General features: G+C 50.7%; 1 protein-coding gene across 1 annotated transcript in view; it reads left to right on the forward strand.

Annotated features, from left to right (window-relative positions):
- The first annotated feature begins 723 nt into the window (after positions 1-723).
- LOC134346415 (zinc-binding protein A33-like) overlaps positions 724-23,016 on the forward strand; it is a 35,689-nt gene continuing 13,396 nt past the window's right edge. The window contains exons 1-5 of the mRNA XM_063047785.1: positions 724-1,078; positions 8,301-8,476; positions 10,316-10,492; positions 17,562-17,657; positions 21,437-21,670. Of these exons, the coding sequence (XP_062903855.1) occupies positions 724-1,078; positions 8,301-8,476; positions 10,316-10,492; positions 17,562-17,657; positions 21,437-21,670 (1,038 nt within the window). The remainder of the gene's footprint in view (positions 1,079-8,300; positions 8,477-10,315; positions 10,493-17,561; positions 17,658-21,436; positions 21,671-23,016) is intronic.

A 23,016-nucleotide genomic window follows, 5' to 3' on the forward strand; every position in this document is an offset into this window, starting at 1 on the left:
AACCTGTGGTCCACATCCCAGCCACTGTTGGGAGGCCTGTATATAACTGCCATCAGAGTCCTGTTACCCTTGCAGTTTCTTCACTCAACCCACAAGGATTCAACATCTTCCGATTCTATTTCACATCTTTCTACTGATTTGTCGCCATTCTCTATCAGCAGATCCCCACCCCCTCTACCTACCTTCCCATCCCTCTGATATAACGTGTAACCTTGTACATTCAGCTCCCAACTACAACCAACCTTCAGCCTCGATTCAGTGATGGCCGCAACTTCATATCTGGCAATCTGTAATATTGCAACAAGTTCATCCACCTTATTTCTTAACACCACGCACATTTAGATACACCACCTTGAGCACCGTATTTACTATCCTTTCTGACTCTGCATCCTTAATGTTTTGATACTCAGCCTGTTGGCTGTAACCAAGTCCTATCACCTGCCTGCCCTTCCTGACAGTCTGACTGCACGCTTTGTTTTTTTACCATCCGTCCTATCTTCACTACGGTTCCGATCCCCGGGCCAAATTAGTTAGTGTTCAGCTTCAAGCGGTGTCTCATCACCATGGAATAATACCCGATGTCCAATGTGTTCAATATTTTACAATGAGATGCCCCTGCCCCCAGCTTTCTAAACCCCAGAGAGTAGGCGGAGGCTCAGTGTTGCTCGCTCCGTCTTTGAGGTCCGAACTGAAAAAGTAGAGAGTCTTGCTGAAGGTTTGGAGATGAACCATCCCGTCTATATTGTAGAACCACAACTGTCCACCCTCGTAGTCCAAGTAGACACTCACCGTTCGGGTGCTAAGCCGGGTGCGGGGCTCCATCAGCGCCCCCTAGTCGCGGCCGTTCCGCAGCTACACTCTCCAGTACCCGGGCGACAGGCCATGGTGGCTCCACGCCCCAACTCTGCTTGCCGCCGGTTTCTACCTCCCGGGGGCGCCGGAAGCGAGAGCCCGCGCACACGTGGCAGCGACGAAAGCCGGACTCAGTCAGGGGCAGGCTGCCGTCGCCGTGGCAGCCACGAAGAGCAGGGGGAGGCGCTGAGCGGTATCGGGGCCAGGGCGGGGACCGGGGTAAAGCGTGAGAAGGGAGAAGTGGGTGGAAGAAAGAGGGGGCGTGGGTGAAGAAAGGGAGTGGGGTAAAGAGGGTAGAGAGTTCGGTCCACCGCTCCATCAGCCTTATCTCCCTGGTCTAATATAAATAAGGCGAGATCACCAACAAATTCTCCCCCCTCACCCAACTATTCCGCCGCAGACCGTCGGACCACTTCCCGATACGCACCATCCACTCCCCAACCTTCGATACCCTGACTAACTCAAAACATTATCAAACTAGGATTTGCATATTGTGACAAAGTGACAATGAATTCCACACATTCACTACCCTTTGACGAAAGAAATTCCACACCTCAGTCACAGAACCAACAAAGCCGAGAGCTCCGGTATCCCCTCCGACGTCCCCACTCCCTCACTGTGGTACCATCCCCACCCGCGGGCGACACACGACCCACCCCACCGGAGGCCCGCAGCACAGAGACAATAATCCTCATCGTTACGTTCGCTTCCCCACTTTACCAGAGAACCTTCGATTTTCACAGCCTGGCCATCATCTCTCAGAGACCTTTACTTCCAGCCCACCGACCCCGCTGTCCCAGAATCCCCACACGTCCCATCCCCTCTCCCGACCCCGCTCTCCCAGAGATCCCACACTTCCCTTCTCCTCTCCCGACCCCGCTCTCCCAGAGTCCCCACACTTCCCATCCCCTCTCCCGACCCCGCTCTCCCAGAGTCCCCACACTTCCCATCCCCCTCCCGATCCCGCTCTCCCAGAGACCCCACACTTCCCATCCCCCTCCCGATCCCGCTCTCCCAGAGACCCCACACTTCCCTTCCCCTCTCCTGACCCCGCTCTCCCAGAGTCCCCACACTTCCCTTCCCCTCTCCTGACCCCGCTCTCCCAGAGTCCCCACACTTCCCTTCCCCCCTCCCGACCCCGCTCTCCCAGAGACCCCACACTTCCCTTCCCCTCTCCCGACCCCGCTCTCCCAGAGACCCCACACTTCCCTTCCCCTCTCCCGACCCCGCTCTCCCAGAGACCCCACTTCCCATCCTCTCCCGACCCCGCTCTCCCAGAGACCCCACACTTCCCTTCCCCTCTCCCGACCCCGCTCTCCCAGAGATCCCTTCCCCTCTCCCGACTCCACTCTCCCAGAGACCCCACACTTCCCTTCACCTCTCCCGACCCCGCTCTCCCAGAGTCCCCACACTTCCCATCCACTCTCCCGACCCCGCTCTCCCAGAGACCCCACACTTCCCTTCCCCTCTCCCGACTCCGCTCTCCCAGAGACCCCACACTTCCCTTCTCCTCTCCCGACCCCGCTCTCCCGCAAACCCCACACTTCCCTTCCAATCTCCCGACCCCGCTCTCCCAGAGACCCACGCTTCCCTTCCCCTCTCCCGACCCCGCTCTCCCAGAGACCCCGCACTTCCCTTCTCCATCCGACCCCGCTCTCCCAGAGACCCCACACTTCCCTTCCCCTCTCCCGACCCCGTTCTCCCAGAGTCCCCATCCTTCCCTTCCCCTCTCCCGACCCTGCTGTCCCAGAGTCCCCACACTTCCCATTCCCTCCCGACCCCGCTCTCCCAGAGACCCCACACTTCCCTTCCCCTCTCCCGACCCCGCTCTCCCAGAGACCCCACACTTCACTTCCCCTCTCCCGACCCCGCTCTCCCAGACACCCCACACTTCCCTTCCAATCTCCCCACCCCGTTCTCCCAGACACCCACACTTCCCATCCCCTCTCCCGACCCCGCTCTCCCAGAGTCCCCACACTTCCCATCCCCTCTCCCGACCCCGCTCTCCCAGAGACCCCACTTCCCATCCCCTCTCCCGACCCCACTCTCCCAGAGTCCCCACACTTCCCTTCCCCTCTCCCGACCCCGGTCTCCCAGAGACCCCACACTTCCCTTCCAATCTCCCGACCTCGCTCTCCCAGAGTCCCCACATTTCCCTTCCCCTCTCCCGACCCCGCTCTCCCAGAGACCCCACACTTCCCTTCCAATCTCCCGACCTCGCTCTCCCAGAGTCCCCACATTTCCCTTCCCCTCTCCCGACCCGCTCTCCCAGTCCCCACTACTTCCCTTCCCCTCTCCCGACCCCGGTCTCCCAGAGACCCCACACTTCCCTTCCCCTCTCCCGACCCCGGTCTCCCAGAGACCCCACACTTCCCTTCCAATCTCCCGACTCGCTCTCCCAGAGTCCCCACACTTCCCTTCCCCTCTCCCGACCCCGCTCTCCCAGTCCCCACTACTTCCCTTCCCCTCTCCAGACCCCGGTCTCCCAGAGACCCCACACTTCCCTTCCCTCTCCGAAACCCGGTCGCCCAGCGACCCCTCTCACCCTTATTCTCTTCCGACTTCCGTCCCCCAGAGATGCTCCACCCTCACTCTCCTACCTTTTCCCCCAAAGACCCCACTCTCACCCAAATACCCTCCCCTCCCCGCACTGCCAGAGTCCCCTCCATTCTACCCTCCCCTCCCGACCCCTCTTTTCGAGGGTCCCCTCCATTCTCCCGCTCCCCTCTCGCCCCTCCTCTCCCCGATACCCCCTCCCGATCCCGCCCTTCTAGAAACCCCTCTCATCCCACAGTCCTGACCCCGCTCTCCCAGAGACCTCTCCCTTCCCCTTCACTTGCGAACCGGCTTTCCCGGAGACCTCTTCCGATCCCGCTCTCTCTCCCACCCCTTTGCCCCAACGACTCACCTCCTCCGAATGCCTCTCCCATCCTCAAACCCTCCCTTCCCCGCTCTCCTCGAAACTTTTCCCTTCGCCCTTCAGTCCCGAAGCCGCTCACCCGGAGACTCCACTCTTCCCCCGCCCTCTGAACCTGCTGTCTCTGAGATCCCTCTCTTGCCCGCTCTCGTTCCCCTCCTCTCCCCTCCCAATCCCGCTCTCTTAGAGACCCCTCACTTCCCTTATCACTCCCAATCCCACCCTGCTAGTGCCCCTCCTTCCCCTTTCCCCATCGATGCCCCACAGCCGGAGACACGCCTCTTTCGTCCTCTTCCCCCCTGCCGACCGCGGTCTCTCAGAAACCCGAATCCTGCACCCTACCAAACCGGCCCACTGAGAGACCCTTTTTATCCCGCTCCCCTCGAGACCTCTCTCCCCCAGAGACCCCCGACCCCGATCGCCTGGAGATGTCTCTCATCCCCCTCCCTTCCCGACTACGCTCTCACAGACACCCCCACCCCTTTACTTCCCCGCTGTTCCAGAGACCCTCCCCTTCTCTGTCGTACATTCGTTGTGGTTTGGAATTTTCCCTCATTGGCTCCTAAATAGGATCACGGCCTATGTGTTTGATTGCAGAATTGTTGGTGGGAAACCAAGCTTCTGGGAATTCCCTTACACGAGTAAAGCTACAGATTATTCTCGTTCCCCGGCTCTCCCGTTCGTTCGTTCCTCCCTCCATCTCTCTCTCCCTCTGTCCAATGCCTCCCTTTTCCCTCCTTTCCTCTCTCTCCCCGACTCTGACATTTTCTCTCGCCCTCTCTCCTCCCTCTCCGCCTCTCCCTCTCTTTATTGTCACCCTCTCCCTCCGTTGCTCTCCCATCCTCTCGCCTTCCGTTCCCCCATAGAACAGTACAGCAAGGCCATTCGGCCCACAATGTTGTGCTGAGCAGCTAAAAAGCAAATCAATAACACCAGAATACTAATCCTTCCTACCTAAACCATCTCCATATCCCCCCAAACTCCTTACATGGTGCCTTTCCAAACCCCCCCTTAAAAGCCCCTAATGTATTTGCCTCTACCACCATACCAGGCAGCGCATTCCAGGCGTCCACAACTCTCTGAGCAACAAAAAACTTACCCCCACATCCCCCTTGAACCTACCCCCTCTCGCTTTCGATGCATGCCTCTGGTGTTAGATATTTCAACCCTGGGAAACAGATGCTGTCTGTCCACTCTATCTATACCTCTCACAATCTTACAATCCTCTCTCAGATCTCCCCTCAGCATCCGCCGCTCCAGAGTAAACATTCAGAAAGATTTATCCAGCCTCTCGAGATAGTACATACCCTTTAAACCGGGCAGCACCAGCATCTTCTGCATCTTCTCCAAAGCCCCAACACACTTTCTACAGTGGGGCGACCAGAACTGATGTGACGTAACCAGAGTTTGCAACCAAAGCTGTAATATAACCTCCTGACCTTTGAACTCAATGCCTCGACTAAAAATGCAAACATTCCATAAGCATTAATCACTTCTAAGAAGCTACGAACTTGGATCCCAAGAACTCTTTGCTCATCAACATTTTTAAGGATCTTGTCTTAAGTGTACTGTCTCCTCGTATTTGCCCCGACCAAGGTGCCACACCTCACATTTAGTTGTATTAAACTCCATCTGCCACTTCTCTGCCCATATCTGCAACTGATCTATATCGTGCTGTATTCTTTGCTAGTCTTCATTATCCACAATTCCGCCAATCTAACCCACCCATCTACATTTTCATCCAGATCATCCAGATATACATCACAAACAGCAGAGATCCCAGCACAGATCCCTGAGAAACACCACCAGCTTGAAAAAGTCCCTTCATCCAAAACCCTCTGTCATCTATGTGCATGTCAGTGCTGAATCCAAACAGCCAATTCACCTCAGATCCCATACATCTGAACCTTCTGGATGAACATTCCGTGAGGGACTTTGTCAAACACCTTAGACAACACCAGTTGTCCCACCCTCATCAATCTCTCTCGTCACCTTGTCAAGTTGGTAAGGATCAACGTGCCCCACAGAAAAGGCATGCTGGTTCTCCGTAATTAGGTTATTGGTTTTCAAATGCTTGTAAATCCTACACTAAGAATTTTCTCCAACATATGCCTTACGACTGACCTGAGACTCACCGGTCTATAATCCCAGGATTTTCCATTGTTCCCCTCTTAAATATAGGTACAACACTAGCCACTCACCAGTCCTCCGGGACCTCACTGTGCCTGGAGAGGACACCAAGGTACAGGTCAAGGGCTCAGAAATTTCTGATTCTGATTATGATTCTGAATTTCATCTCTTGCCCTCTGCAATAACCTGGGGGAAATCCCACCAGGTTCTGGGGACTTATCCACCTTCACGAGAAGGCCCAGCACTCCCTCCTTCTTGACTTCTAAAAGTCCTAACATATTTATATGCTCAGCACTGATCTCCTGGTCCTCCAAATCCTTTTTCTTGGTAAATATTGAAGCAAAGTACTCTTTACATACTACACTCGCATTCTCTGCAAGCCAGCAAATGTTCCTGCTCTTTATCCTTGAGTTGTCCTACCTGGTTATCCTCTTGCTCTTCATATAGAATGCCTTGGAACTGACCTTAATCCTGCTTGCCAGGGACTTTTCATGGCCTCTCCTGGTCTTCCTAATTCCCTTTAGTTCTTTTCTGGCTTCCTTATACTCCTCATGTGCTTCGTCTGATCCTGACTTCTGAAGCTTTACATACTTTTCCCTTTTCCTGTTGAGTAAAATCATCACCTATCTGGAATCCGAAGTTCTCTTATTGTCCCATCCCCGTCCTTCCTTCTAACAGCAACATCCCTTTCGTCTACTCTGTGCAATTGATCTCCACACGTCTGATGTGGACTTGCTAGAGAAGAGTCGGTCTCAATTAATCCTTCTTAGTTCCTGGCTAATGCCCTCGTAATTTGACCTACTGCAATTTAAAACTCTCCCAAAAGCTCACCTATACTTAACTATCCTGAAAGTTAAGGAGTTGTGGTCACTGTTTCCTGACTATTCGTCCGCTGAAAGGTCAGTCATCTGGCCAGGCTCATTACCCAACTCCAGTACGGCACCTCCTCCTGTTGGACTGCCCACATATTGAATTAAGAAATCTTCCTGGACACACTTAACAAATTCTGCCTCGTCTAAAACTCCTTGCACTAAGAATGTCCGAGTTTATATCAGGGAAGTTGAAATCCTCCATGACAACAAACCTAAAACGAGGAAATCTGCAGGTGCTGGAATTTCAAGCAACACACATAAAAATTGCTGGTGAACGCAGCAGGCCAGGCAGCATCTCTAGGAAAAGGTACAGTCGACGTTTCAGGCTGAGACCCTTCGTCAGGACTAACTGAAAGAAGAGATAGTAAGAGATTTGAAAGTGGGAGGGGAGGGGGAGATCCAAAATGATAGGAGGTGGATGGATGGAGCCAAGAGCTGGAAAGTTGTTTGGCAAAAGGGATACCAGGCTGGAGAAGGGAGAGGATCATGGGACGGGAGGCCCAGGGAGAAAGAAAGGGGGAGGGGAGCCGAGGATGGGCAAGGAGTTATAGTGAGGGGGACAGAGGAAGAGAAAAGAGAGAAAAAAGGGGAAATAAATAAATAAACAAACAAATAAATGAATAGATAGATAAATAAATAAATAACTGACGGGTACGAGGGAGAGGTGGGGCATTAGCGGAAGTTAGAGAAATCGATGTTCATGCCATCAGGTTGGAGGCTACCCAGACGGAATATAAGGTGTTGTTCCTCCAACCTGAGTGTGGCTTCATCTTTACAGTAGAGGCGGCCGTGGTTAGACATGTCAGAATGGGAATGGGATGTGGAATTGAAATGTGTGGCCACTGGGAGATCCTGCCTTCTCTGGCGGACAGAGCGTAGATGTTCAGCAAAGCGGTCTCCCAGTCTGTGTCGGGTCTCACCAATATATAAAAGGCCACATCGGGAGCACCGGACGCAGTATATCACCCCAGCCGACTCACAGGTGAAGTGTCGCCTCACCTGGAAGGACTGTCTGGGGCCCTGAATGCTGGTAAGGGAGGAAGTGTAAGGGCGTGTGTAGCACTTGTTCCGCTTACACGGATAAGTGCCAGGAGGGAGATCAGTGGGGAGGTATGGGGGAGACGAGTGGACAAGGGAGTCGCGTAGGGAGCGATCCCTGCGGAAAAGCCGGGGGGGGGGAGGGAAAGATGTGCTTAGTGGTGGGATCTTGTTGGAGGTGGCGGAAGTTACGGAGAATAATATGTTGGACCATATAATTTTTATATATTTCCTTAATCTGATTACACGTCTGTTTCTTGATGTCGTGGTCTGCCCCAGTCTCAATCATAATACTCCCAGCATTAAAATATACACACTTCAAACTATCCGACCCAACATCACTGTTTTTTCCTGTTATTTCGATTGTCTTCCTCTCCCTCTCCCCCGCCACCTCTCTTTCTCTCGCTCTCTCTCTCTCTCCCTCCCTCCCTCTTCTCCCTCCTTACCTGTCCCTCCTTCCCTCTCCCTCGTCCCCTCCCTCCCTCGCACAGACTGCAGGGAATCAGGAAGTCGAGTCCCGCTCTGCTCAAGGATCGAACCGGCCTCCCGCCGCGCCGAGCGTCCCGCAAAGCCAGTGGCTCGGCCTCGGAACTGGCGGCCGCAGAAGCGGAGGGTCCCCGGCAGAGCCCGGTCCAGCCCCGCAGTGAGAGCTCGGCCGCCAGTGGGCGTCAGAGAGAGGGACAGAAAGGGGTCTAAGGGAGAGGGAGAGGGACCGAGAGGGGTTTGAGGGAGAGGGAGAGGGACAGAGAGGGGTTTGAGGGAGAGGGAGAGAGGGACAGAGAGGGGTTTGAGGCAGAGGGAGAGAGGGACAGAGAGGGGTTTGAGGGAGAGAGAGTGGGACAGAGAGGGGTTTGAGGGAGAGGGAGAAGTGGTGAGTGAGTGAGTGAGAGAGAGAGGGGGGACCATTGGGGAAGTGGATAGGACAGGGAGGAGTCACAGGGGGAGGGAGGAAGAGATGAGGAAGGGGGAGAGGGAGGGGAGGGGAGGGGAAAGGAGGGGAGGGGAGGGGGAGAAAGACTGGAGGGGAAATGAGATGCAGAGTGTGAGGGAGGAGGACGAGGTTAGAGAAAGGGCGCCGGTGAGGCAGAGAGGTGGCGAGGGAGAGAGAGGGAGGAGAAGGGAGAGAGATAGTGTGAGCCAAAGGGTCGGGATGAGTGAGAGAGGGGAGGTGAGGGAGAGAAAGAAAGAGGGGGAAGGAGAGGAGATTGAGAGAGGCAGCTGGAGGGAAAGGGAGGGTGCGAGAGAGAGGCAGAGAGTGAGGGAAGGGGAAAGGGCAACAGAAGGAGAGGTGAATGAGAGAGAAAGATGGAGAGAGAGAAAGGGAGAGGGGCAGAGAGCAAGGAAGGGGGAGAGTGAGAGGCTCAGGGAGGGTGGGGGTGAGAGTGAGAGGCAGAGGCTCAGGGAGGGTGGGGGTGAGAGTGAGAGGCAGAGGCTCAGGGAGGGTGGGGGTGAGAGTGAGAGGCAGAGGCTCAGGGAGGGTGGGGGTGTCACAGAGACGGAAGGGAATGGTGCGCGGGTGGGGGAGGGTGAGAGGGCGAGGGAGCAGGGGGACAGGCGGAGGGACAACAGGAAGCTGAGGGAGGGAGAGAGAGTGACACTGATGGGTGGGGATAGTGAGGGAGGGAGGCGAGGGGAGAGGGACAGTGGAGGGGACAGGCAGAGAGCGAGGAAAAGGGAAAGGGAGAGAGCAGAGGTGAGTGAGAGGGAAAGGGGGGGTGGGAGGACAGGAGAAGGGGAGCAAAAGGAGGAGAGGTGGAGGGGGGGTGAGGGGGTTGTAGAGAGAGTGGGGAATGGTGCGAGGACAAGGGAGAGACGGAGAGGGGGTGAGGGCGAAGTGGTGGAAGTCAGGCCGAAGGAGGGAGCAGGTGCAGGAGTGACCGAGGATGAAGAGGAGCAGTGGAAGATGAGGGCGAGGGGAAGGGACAGAGTGAGGGAATGGACGAGGGAGAGTGAGAGAGAGAAGCAGAGGGAGAGGGGGGAGGAGGATGATAGAGAGGGGGAGAGAGAGGAGGGGGAGAGGATTAGGGAGTATGGGAGGGTGGGAAACACTGCAAGGAAGAGCGAGGGTAAGAGGGAAAGATGGAGGGAGAGGGGAAATGAGGATGAGAATGAGGGAGAGAGTTGGAGGGAAATTGGGAGGGTTTCAAAGAGGGAGAGAGCACAGCTAAGGGAGAAAGGAAGGGTATGGGATGGGGAGGAGGAGAGGTGGAGGGAGGAGTCGGGGGATACAGGGTCACATTTGGAGAGTGAGAGAGCAGGGCCAAGGGAGGAGGGAAGGGTGTGGGATGGGGGGGAGGAGAGGTGGAGGGAGGCATCTAGGAAGAGAGAGTCAGGTTTAGAGAGGGAGAGGATGACAGGCTGGGAGGGTGGGAGGGAGTGGGATGAGGAGAGAGAAAGAGAGCACAGGAGGAGGGAGGCTGGGAGGAATGGGGAGGAGGGACACAACAGGAAGGAGGGTGGGAGGGGGAGGAGTGAAGAGGAGGGAGAAAGTTGTGGGGAGGGACAGTGGGAGGGTGACAGGGGGTGCAGGCATCTCCCACGCCTCTTCTGCCCACTCCACGAGGAGGAACTGAAACTGTTCTGCGAGACGGACGGGAAGCTGATCTGTGGGATTTGCCGGGACAGCCGGGAGCACAAGTATCACCACTACATCCCAGTGAATGAGGCGCTGGACATCTACCAGGTGAGCCTCGCCTCAGAACACTCCCCCCCCCCACCTCCGAGAGGACGCCAGCTTCACTCCAATTTCCCTCATCGGGGGGACCCTCATTTGGGATCAGACTCTGCTACAGGGGCAGGGAGTGGGTGGCAGGACAGCTGGCCAAGTGGGAGTGGGGTTGGGTGTAGGGTGGTGGGACTGCTTCTTCCAACAGGACTCCCTGATCCATAGCAGAGCCTTCCTCTACACAGTTTCCATTCAGTGCAACGATGGGAAGTTCTCTGCTGTGCATCTGTGCAAAGACATAACAATGTGAGCATGAGTGTGCAGAGTCCAGTTCCCTTCAGCTTCCTCAGAAATCATTACTCCTCATGGCTTCATACACCTTTATAAAGTTACCTAACAGTCTCCTCAGCTCCAGGGAATAACGTTCTCCCAAACACTCACCATCACCTGGTCCCAGCAACTTCCTCATAAATTTCCTCTGTACTCTGTCCAGCATAATGGCATCTTTCCCAGTGCAGGTCAGCCAGGACTGTACACAATACTCCCCTACCTTCCACCCACCCTGGTCTCGCCCAATCACTTTGTAGTTTGTAGCCCTTCCCTTCCCTCCACCTTCTTACTCTGGCTTCTTCCCCCTTCCTCTCCCGTCCTGACGAAGGATCTTGTCCTGAAACGTCGACTGTTTGTTCCCCTCCATAGACGCTAGCTGACCTGCTGAGTTGTTCACTCTGCACACAGTACTCCAAGTGTGGCCTCACTGACACTTTCTACATCTGCAACATAACATCCAACTTCTGAACTGAATGCTCTGGCTGATAAAGGCCAGTGTGCCAAACACCTTCTTCACCGGCACAAAGTACTGGAAGAACTCTGCAGGCCGGGGAGTATCTAGAAACAGTCGACATTCATGCCGAGACCCTGCGTCACGATTGGAAAGGAAGTGGGGCAGAAGTCAGATTAAAACCTCATAGAAACATTTCGAATGTTGAAAGGCATGGACAGAGTGGATGTGGCAAAGTTGTTTCCCATGATGGGGGAGTCTACTACGAGAGGGAGTGACTTAAGGATTGAAGGGCACCCATTCAGAACAGAGATGCAAAGAAATTTTTTTAGTCAGAGGGTGGTGAATCTATGGAATTTGTTGCCACGGGCGGCAGTGGAGACCAAGTCATTGGGTGTATTTAAGGCAGAGATTGATAGGTATCTGAGTAGCCAGGGCATTAAGGTTATGGTGAGAAGGCAGGGGAGTGGGACTAAATGGGAGAATGGATCTGCTCATGATAAAATGGCGGAGCAGACTCGATGGGCCAAATGGCCGACTTCTGCTCCTTTGTCTTATGGTCTAAAATGATGGGGAAGGAGTGAAGGGGAGGGAGTACAAGCTGGCAGGTGAGAGGTAAAACCAGGTGAGGGGAAGGTGTGCAGGTGGGGCAGACTGGATGAGGTGAGGAGCTGGGAGGGAATAGGTAGGCTGAAGAAAATGGCAGAAGAAATAAGGTGACCAGAGGGAGGTAAGAAACATAGAAACATAGAAAATAGGTGCAGGAGTAGGCCATTCGGCCCTTCGAGCCTGCACCGCCATTTATTATGATCATGGCTGATCATCCAACTCAGAACCCTGCACCAGCCTTCCCTCCATACCCCCTGATCCCCCTAGCCACAAGGGCCATATCTAACTCCCTCTTAAATATAGCCAATGAACTGGCTTCAACTGTTTCCTGTGGCAGAGAATTCCACAGATTCACCACTCTCTGTGTGAAGAAGTTTTTCCTAATCTCGGTCCTAAAAGGCTTCCCCTTTATCCTCAAACTGTGACCCCTCGTTCTGGACTTCCCCAACATCGGGAACAATCTTCCTGCATCTAGCCTGTCCAATTCCTTCAGGATTTTATACGTTTCAATCAGATCCCCCCTCAATCTTCTAAATTCCAACGAGTACAAGCCCAGTTCATCCAGTCTTTCTTCATATGAAAGTCCTGCCATCCCAGGAATCAATCTGGTGAACCTTCTTTGTACTCCCTCTATGGCAAGGATGTCTTTCCTCAGATTAGGGGACCAAAACTGTACACAATACTCCAGGTGTGGTCTCACCAAGGCCTTGTACAACTGCAGTAGTACCTCCCCGCTCCTGTATTCAAATCCTCTCGCTATAAATGCCAGCATACCATTCGCCTTTTTCACCGCCTGCTGTACCTGCATGCCCACTTTCAATGACTGGTGTATAATGACACCCAGGTCTCGTTGCAGCTCCCCTTCTCCTAATTGGCCACCATTCAGATAATAATCTGTTTTCCTATTTTTGCCACCAAAGTGGATAACTTCGCATTTATCCACATTAAAATGCATCTGCCATGAACTTGCCCACTCACCCAACCTATCCAAGTCACCCTGCATCCTCTTAGCATCCTCCTCACAGCTAACACTGCCGCCCAGCTTCGTGTCATCTGCAAACTTGGAGATGCTGCATTCAATTCCCTCATCCAAGTCATTAATATATATTGTAAACAACTGGGGTCCCAGCACTGAGCCTTGCGGTACCCCACTAGTCACTGCCTGCCATTCTGAAAGGGTCCCGTTTATTCCCACTCTTTGCTTCCTGTCTGCTAACCAATTCTCTATCCACATCAATACCTTACCCCCAATACCGTGTGCTTTAAGTTTGCACACTGATCTCCTGTGTGGGACCTTGTCAAAAGCCTTTTGAAAATCCAAATATACCACATCCACTGGTTCTCCCCTATCCACTCTACTAGTTACATCCTCAAAAAATTCTATGAGATTCGTCAGACATGATTTTCCTTTCACAAATCCATGCTGACTTTGTCCGATGATTTCACCGCTTTCCAAATGTGCTGTTATCACATCTTTGATAACTGACTCCAGCAGTTTCCCCACCACCGATGTTAGGCTAACTGGTCTATAATTCCCCGGTTTCTTTCTCCCTCCTTTTTTAAAAAGTGGGGTTACATTAGCCACCCTCCAATCCTCAGGAACTAGTCCAAAATCTAACGAGTTTTGAAAAATTATCACTAATGCATCCACTATTTCTTGGGCTACTTTCTTAAGCACTCTGGGATGCAGCCCATCTGGCCCTGGGGATTTATCTGCCTTTAATCCCTTCAATTTACCCAACACCACTTCCCTACTAACATGTATTTCACTCAGTTCCTCCATCTCACTGGACCCTACTATTTCTGGAAGATTATTTATGTCCTCCTTAGTGAAGACAGAATCAAAGTAATTATTCAATTGGTCTGCCATGTCCTTGCTTCCCATAATCAATTCACCTGTTTCTGTCTGTAGGGGACCTACATTTGTCTTTACCAGTCTTTTCCTTTTTACATATCTATAAAAGCTTTTACAGTCAGTTTTTATGTTCCCTGCCAGTTTTCTCTCATAATCTTTTTCCCCCTTCCTAATTAAACCCTTTGTCCTCCTCTGCTGAACTCTGAATTTCTCCCAGTCCTCAGGTGAGCCACTTTCTCTGGCTAATTTGTATGCTTCTTCTTTGGAATTGATACTATCCCTAATTTCTCTTGTCAGCCACGGGTGCACTACCTTCCTTGATTTATTCTTTTGCCAAACTGGGATGAACAATTGTTGTAGTTCATCCATGCAACCTTTAAATTCTTGCCATTGCATATCCACCGTCAATCCTTTAAGTGTCATTTGCCAGTCTATCTCAGCTAATTCACGTCTCATACCTTCAAAGTTACCCCTCTTTAAGTTCAGAACCTGTTTCTGAATTAACTATGTCACTCTCCATCTTAATGAAGAATTCCACCATATTATGGTCACTCTTACCCAAGGGGCCTCTCACGACAAGATTGCTAATTAACCCTTCCTCATTGCTCAAAACCCAGTCCAGAATAGCCTGCTCTCTAGTTGGTTCCTCGACATGTTGGTTCAAAAAACCATCCCGCATACATTCCAAGAAATCCTCTTCCTCAGCACCTTTACCAATTTGGTTCACCCAATCTACATGTAGATTGAAGTCACCCATTATAACTGCTGTTCCTTTATTGCACACATTTCTAATTTCCTGTTTAATACCATCTCCGACCTCACTACTACTGTTAGGTGGCCTGTACACAACTTCCACCAGCGTCTTCTGCCCCTTAGTGTTATGCAGCTCTACCCATAAGGAAAGATGAGGAGAGAAGGGGCGAGAGGGGAATGAAAATAGAGAGGGCGGCGGGGGATTACTGGAAGCTAGAGAAGTCAATGTCAGGTTGAAGGCTGCCCAGACTATGAGGTGCTGTTCCTCCAACCTGACAGTGGCCTCATCAGCACGCTGCCTACCAACAATGCCACTTTCAGGGAACCATGTAGTTCTACTCTTAAACACAAAATACTCTGCAGATGCTGGGGTCAAAGCAACACTCACAATACGCTGGAGGAACTCAGCAGGTCAGGCAGCATCCATGGAAACGATCAGTCAACGTTTCAGGCCGGAACCCTTCGTCAGGACTGTAGAGGGAAGGGGCAGAGGCCCTATAAAGGTGGGGGGAGAGTGGGAAGGAGAAGGCTGGTAGGTTCCAGGTGAAAAACCAGTAAGGGGAAAGATAAAGGGGTGGGGAAGGGAGGCAGGGAGGTGATAGGCAGGAAAGGTGAAGAGAGAATAGGGGAAAACACAATGGGTAGTAGAAGGAGGTGGAACCATGAGGGAGGTGGTAGGCAGCTGGGGGAGGGGGCAGAGTGAAACTGGGATAGGGGAAGGGAGGGGGAGGGAATTACCGGAAGTTGGAGAATTCTATGTTCATACCAAGGGGCTGGAGACTACCTGGACGGTATATGAGGTGTTGCTCCTCCAGTTCTACTCTTGGGTCTCTCTGTTCTACAACATTCCCCAGGGCCTGACCTCCCCTCAATCATCTTCCCAAGGTTCAGCAGTGGTGTAGCAGTTCTTCTTGGCCCAATCACCCCTTCTAGGGCATGGGTGGTCAACAGCAGCTCTACCCTTGATCACTACTTCATACACCTACCAGGCGACCATCCTTCCTCTCCCACGAATGAGGTCTTTGGAGCTTCTGTTGGCATTTCTGCCACGCTGGGTTTTTCTGGGACGGGGCAGCTCGCCTCACGCCCAGCCCTCTTCCTCGCGCAGTCAGGCTTGGTGAGCTAGCGTTGCGGCTAGCACGGTGCCAGTACAGCTCAGGGCATCGGAGCTGAGTTCAGTTCGGGTGTCGTCTGTACCTCCTCCCCATGGGTGTGTGGGTTTCCTCCCACAATCCAAAGACGTACACTTAGTGGGTTAATCAGTGATGGTAAATTTTCCTGTGATTGGGCTAGGGTTGAATAGGTGAGTCACTAGGCAGAGGGGGTTCGTTGGACCAGAACAGCCTGCTCCACCCTGTGTCACTAGACGCCATTTTCCATTCCTTGTCTGTGATTCTTGACCACCTGCACACTGTCTACAACACCTCCTATTGTATTGTGGGAACGTTGCTTTCCTGCAGTGAAGCTCCGCGCACCGCTGCCGACCCCTCCCTCAGTGTGCTCAGGAGTGTCCTGCCGTGATGGAGACCAGAGCAACTGTCCTGCTTTGCAGACCTGAATCCGCCTCCTCTGCTACTGGCATCCATTACTGGAGACAGCTGCCCCCTCCTGAGTGACAGTGTCGGGGTGACGAGGCTGGCTTGGTTCTCCCAGGAGCAGAGGGGGCTGAGGCAGGGGAGATCAGATGAGGTGCACAAAACAATGAGAAGCATGCTTAGTTGGAACTTCTCCCCCCTGCAGTCAGACATTCCGAGAAACACACAGTCGTGTGGTCATGCACATCGGCAGAAGAAATAAAGGCATAGACTATTTTCTAAAATAGGAGAAACTTCAAAAGTGAGAGTTAGACCATAAGATATAGGAGCAGAATTAGGCCATTTGGCCCATCGAGTCTGCTCCACTATTTCATCGCGGCTGATCCATTTTCCCTCTCAGTTCCAATCTCCAACCTTCTCTCAGTATCCCTTCATGCCCTGACCAATCAACCTCTACCTTAAATATACCCAAAGGCCTGGCCTCCACAGCCGCCTGTGGAAACAGATTCCACAGATTTGCCACCCTCTGACTAAAGAAATCCCTCCTTATCTTTGTTCTAAAAGGATGCCCATTTACTCTGAGGCTGTGTCCTTTAGTCCTAACTATAGGAAATATCCTCTCCACACCCACTCTATCAATGTTGCAAAGAACGGGTAAACCCAAACACAGGACGCTAGCACGGAGATAGAGTCAGGATGCAGACGAGAGCGTGAGCGTGGCGGGAGCTGAACGGCAAACAGGAAGGTGAACGGAAAAGCAGGAGGCAGGGAAAACTTATCTTGACACACGGCGTTGCTGGAGCTGAACGGCAGACAAGAGACAGGCAGCACGCAACAGTTACCTTGACACGGAGCGTTAAATGGAAAGGCAAATGGCAGGCAATACTTATCTTGACACGGAGAGACAGAGTTACACAGGCAAACCTCAGTACTGAAACAAGACCTAGAATACACAATCCTAAGCAGCCAGGAATGTGAATTACCGCACTGGCTGAAACAACGATCTGGCGATGAGTGGATGCAAAGCCGGGGTGTTTATGTTGCAGGTCTAGATGCGAATCAGGTGTGCCACAATCAAAGGGAATTAGGAGAAAATGGGGAATTAACAGTTGGGACCGTGACAATCAAGGCCTTTCACCATTCGATAGGTTTCGATTAGTGGTTGGCTACGGTGGCAAGTTAGTGTCGTGGTGAGTTCCACCTGCTTGCAGCTGCCCAGGGGAGGTTGTTGGAGTGAAGCAGTCCACTGGAGTGCCAGAGGCTGTGTGGCATAGTGTCGTCACTGGATCCCATGTTGCCCCAAGTGGTCATCAACAGAAGACAAGCTGTATTGTGTTCATCTGCAGACTGGTGCAACATTCAGGGAGTCAGGGATTTGGATTATATATTTTGTGTGTGACTTGCTATCTTATATGTGCTGTGTGTGACTGTTGGGTCTGTGTTTTGCACTTTGGCCCCAGAGTAACGATTTTTCATTTGGCTGTATTCGTGTATGGTTACTTGACAATTGAACTTGAACTAATCGGCCATGATGTCTCTCTTGCCTCCTCCCAGGATAAGCTGAGGTCTCACCGGGAGACTGCCAGGCAAAGGAGGGCCGCTGCCCTGAAGGCCAGGCTCCAGCAGAGGCAGAAGATCTCTGAAGTGCGGGTGAGGCTGGGGTTTCAGTGGGGTCTCTCAGTTCCTCCCTCTCCACCGGCCACTCTCCCACTTCACTGTCTGCACTCAGAACCATGTAGCCCGACAACACCGAAACTATTAATCTGTCTAGTCCCATTGACCTGCACCCAGACCATAGCCCTCCATGCCCTTCCCACCCAAACTTCTCTTAAATATTGCTTTCAAACCCACATCCACCACCTCTGCTGGCACCTCATTTCACACTCACCACCCTCTGAATAAAAACGTTCTCACTGAGGTTCCCCTGAGCAGTTCACCTTTCATCCTTAACTAATAACCTTTGGTTGTAGTCTCGTTCGACCTCAGTGGAAAAAGTCTGCTTGCATTTACCCTATCTGTATCCCTCATAGTTCTGTACACCTCCATCAAATCTCCCCTCATTCTCCTGCTCTTCGGGGAATAAAGTCCCAACCGATTGAGCCTTTCCCTATAACTCGGGTCCTCAAGTCCTTCTAACTGTTCTCTGTTCTCCCTCAATCTTATTTACATCTTTCCTGTAGGTGGGTGACCAGAACTGCACACGATACTCCAAATGAGGCCTCACTCTCACCAGCATCTTGTACAACTTTACCTCCTGTACTAAATACACTGATTTATGAAGGCCAATGTGCCAATATCTTTCTTTAAGACCTTATCCATGTATGTGATGCCACTTTCAAGGAATTGTGTATCTGTATTCAAAGTTCAAAGTAAATTTGTTGTCAAAGTACAAATGCACCCCTGAGAATTGTTTTATAACACTGTAAGAGCATAAATCATTGGACATTTTCTTGCAGGCATACTCAATAAGTCCAACAGCCATAACAGAATCAATGAAAGACGTCGTCAATATGGCAGACAACTAGCAGGGGAAACAACAAAAGCCGTACACATACTAAAAGAAAGAAAAAAAAGTAATAATAAATTCACTTTGGCCCTATCTAGCTTTAAACCCGTCTCTAACTGATTGAATTGGACAACAACTGGATATCAGATCAGAAAGAAACAAACAAATTACACATTGACGCATCCTCTATTGATTTGAAATTATGCGCTCCTTCATAAGTAAAACTAAAACAATTCAGCCAACTAGAACTATTTTCTGAAGAAGTGAACATGAACTTTGGATGGGATAATTGCAGAACATTAAACATAAAGGTGCAATAGAGCTCATTGAGTACAAAACAGAGCATTAGGATATGATACAACCGACGGATGAATAAGAAACGTAAGCATTTGGGATATCAACAAGCAAAGAAGATAGATCATAGTGCAATAATGGGAAAACTTTTGACAGGATTTCTTCAAGGCTTAAGAAAATATGTCAAGTTGAGCTCAATGGTAAAAATATAACCAAGGTGATAACACTTTCACTGTACCCATGTTCATGTATTGTTTTGGAATAATATCTGGAAAATTTACAAAGAATATCATAAAAATGATCACAAATACATAATAAAAGACCAACAAATTTAAGATGATAAATGCAGGAAATGCCAAGTGAAACCAGAAACAGTTGAACAAGTTACAGGATCCTGTAGCAGTTTAACTCAATCTGATTACTTACACAGGCACAATCAAGTGGCAAACATCATTCACCAAAATCTTGCTTTAAAATACAAACTCATAAAAGACCATACCTTACTATAAATACCTGCCTGATCCAGTTTTAGAGCCTGAGTCCCACAAATTATATTATGACCAATCCATTATTACCGATAGGAGAGCCTCTAATAACCACCCAGCTATAATAATTCTGGGTAAATAAGCAAGAACAATTTACTTAACAGATAGAGCCATTCCAAACTCACATAACTTACAGAAATCAATAAGTGAAAACACCAGAAATATGCTGAAATGAAAGAGGAAATTGAAAGACTATGGAACATGAACGTTGTCGACAACTGGTAGCATCCCAAAGGCGCTACACAATAGAATTAAACAATTAGGCCTACACTGCACTACTTATGTAAATCTCCAGAAAGCCACAAAACTAAACACCATGAGAATAGCCTGAAAGCTCCTTACAATTGAGAAATTAATGTGCTTGGCTGTGCTCATACCTCAGGTTTCACCAGTTTGAGCTAAGAAAATATAAAAAAACACAATAATAATAGTAAATAATTAAGCAATAAATACCAAGAACACGAGATGAAGAGTGGCCTCAGTCGTAGTGAGGTCTAGGATCCCTCTGTTCTCCCGCACTCGTCAATGATCTACTGCTCACCGTACAAGTCCTACACTGGTTGGTCATCCTAAAGTGCAATGCTTCACTAATGTATGTCTGCATTAAATTCCATCTGCCATTTTTCCAGTTGATCCAGCTTTGATAATCTTCCTCGCTGTCCACTACACCCCCAGTCCTGCTGTCATCCCCAAATTTGCCATTTTAGTGGATTGCCATGCTCTCTTCTTGCTGCCACCATCAGGCAGGAGGTACAGGAGCCTCAGGACTCACACCCCCAGGTTCAGGAGCAGTTATTACCCCTCAACCAGCAGGAACCACCACCCAGGACATGCTGTTGTCTCACTGCTGCCATCATCAGGCAGGATGTACAGGAGCCTCAGGACTCTCACCACCAGGTTCAGGAACAGTTATTATTCTTTAACTGTCTGGCTTTTCAACTAGAGGGGATAACTTAACTTCATTCGTCCCATCACTGAACTGTTCCCACAACCTCTGGACTCCCTTTGAAGAACCCTTCATCTCGTGTTCTTGATACTTATTACATACAGCTCATTGCCTTTTGCACATTGATTGTGCAACCTCTCACCATGGCTCGTTAGCTAACTCTGCTAACAGGCATGAGACTCAGTGGTGAGACTCACCTTACAGAAGTAAAATACGTCTAGGGTCGGTGTGATTTGGGGTTCAACCAAACCGGAAGATAAGGATGTTCCAATTAGGGAACTTTGATTGTAGCGAATGCTGTGTAAATATTGCTCACACTCAATTACCAGTCACCAAGAAATGACAGATCATACACCAGAATAAAATTTCAACTTTGTCAAATAGTTAACAGGAAAAGAAAAGAAAGAGGAAAGGGCCTATTACAGTTAAACCCATCCATATGTGCACATGAACATTGGAGCTCATTTCTGATTTAGTTGGGATGCTTTGCTTTGATTACTTACGCTGAACCCACATTCTGCACTAAGGACACAAGCTATAGTTTGAACTTCCTTCGAAGGCCATTTCAAGTGAACTGGCTAACCCAGGAGTATTGGTACTCCCTCCTTCAAACACATAGCTTCCTGAACCATTCTTCAGCTCAAAACACTTCTTACAATGGGGTCTCTCCTTCGGACAGCACTTGGTGGCATCTTCCCTTGAGCCCTGCTCCCAAACCAGACTACCGTCATTCAGAAATCTATTCCCACCCAGCTCTCAAGAATATGCATTCCCATCACACTGGGCAGAAAGCTACAACACGACCCAAGGCAATCCTCAATGGCTGATACAACATCCCTAAGTTGGACACCATGGTTCCTTACCTTTAGCCAAAACCAAGACACTCTTACCAGCAGAGCACCGCTTTTACGGAAAACTGCTAAAATAAAATACCTCACAGTATATATCTTAACTAGGGCATTACAATTGTTTCTCTATCTTGTGTCCAGTCTTTCATTGGTTCTATTGTATTTACTGTGAATGCCTGCAAGAAAATGAATCCCAGCATTGAATATGGTGACATATATGTACTTTGATAATAAGTTTACTTTGAACTTCTTGAACTTTGATTTTTCAGCCCATTTTTTCTGCCTCACAGGAGCAGTCGAGCAGCCTGCAGAGCCACATCAGGTTCGAGTTCGCAAGGATGCACCGCTTCCTTAACGAGAGGGAGGAGCAGCTGAGCCGGGACCTCCGAGAGACAGAGGGCCGGATCCTGGAGGAGATGGAACAGAACCTGCAGCAGATTCAGGATGTACTGGATGCCATTGAGCGTGTACTGGGAGAGCTGCAGTCCCAGATGAACCAACGGGACATAATGGCCCTACTCAAGGTAGGCAACCAGATTGTAATAATCCTCGTTAGGGGATTGGATATGAAGAGGTTCAGTAACTTTAAATTCCTTGGCGCTGTCATATCAGAGGTTCCTCAAGGTTGTCATATCCAGGGGAGGTAGTGGGGATGAGCTCCCACTATCTTAAATGCTTCTGCCAGACACAACCAAGTCCAGCTCCTGGCCTTCACGTGTGGCTTGGCTACTAAGCCCAGCAGAACCGTATCTACTGATAGGAATGGTGGGTGACCCTGCGCCTTAAAACCAGTCAGTTTGGACAGATGGGGGTCATCAACCGTGGTTGCCAGCTCATCTAGAAGGAAATCTCTGATCTCAAAGCTCCACTGCCTTGTGGCTGGCTACACCCGCACATGGGGAGAGCTTCAGGAGTAAACCCCAAGGAAAGAAAGCTCCAGAGCTGGAGTCCTATGTTGAGTTCAATGCTGACTGGTAACTCCTGTGATGCTGCTGGTACCAAACCATATAGGTCTCTGATATTTCTTTGGATTCATTAGCTGCACGGAAAGGGGGAGCCTGCTACACGGGCAACAGCTTGCTCTCCATATCGTACTGCTCTGACTTGACTGCTGTCCATGTAGAACAGCTAGGACACAACATCCATGATTGACCCTGGTCAACAGAGGGCTTTAAACCTATCAGGCTATCTCCCTGGGATGAGCACACATGTACGATTATGGAGAAGACACTACAGTCACTCTACTTCCTCAGAAGTTTGTGTAGATACAGCATGTCATCTAAAACTTTCACAATCTGCTATAGCTGCTTGATGGACAGTACTCTGGTTGCATCATGACCTGCTATGAAAATAGTGAGGGGGGGAGAGAGAGAAGAGAGAAGAGAGAAGAGAGAGGAGAGAAGAGAAAGAGAGAGAGAGAGAGAGAGAGAGAGAGAGAGAGAGAGAGAGAGAGAGAACAAACAATGATTGCTTTTATTCTCAGCCTCTCTTCCCTCACACAGACTAGCCCCACTCACTGGGGTACACAAATTCCCTCACTCCCCTTGCCCCTTACCCTCACCCTCACCTTTAAATCTGTATCTCTGTTCCATGAATTGTCAGCCAGAGTGAACAGATTCCCTGTGCCCAGCTGCTCAGTACACCCTGATCTTGTCCATCCCCATCCCATCTCTTCCCAAAATTCTACCGGGGTGGGGAGAGTCCTGGCTTCTGCAGTCTCTCACCTCATGCCTGAGATCCCTCCTCCCTGGAACCATTGTGGTAACTCTCCCCTCCCTCTCCAGGACCTCCTGATGGAATGGAGAGCGATTGGACTCAGCCTGAAGTTTATGTGTAGACAGTGGTGGAAAGCCATGTACTGGCGTGGGGC

The sequence above is a fragment of the Mobula hypostoma genome, chromosome 5 (assembly GCF_963921235.1).
Source record: "Mobula hypostoma chromosome 5, sMobHyp1.1, whole genome shotgun sequence".
Taxonomy (NCBI): domain Eukaryota; kingdom Metazoa; phylum Chordata; class Chondrichthyes; order Myliobatiformes; family Myliobatidae; genus Mobula; species Mobula hypostoma.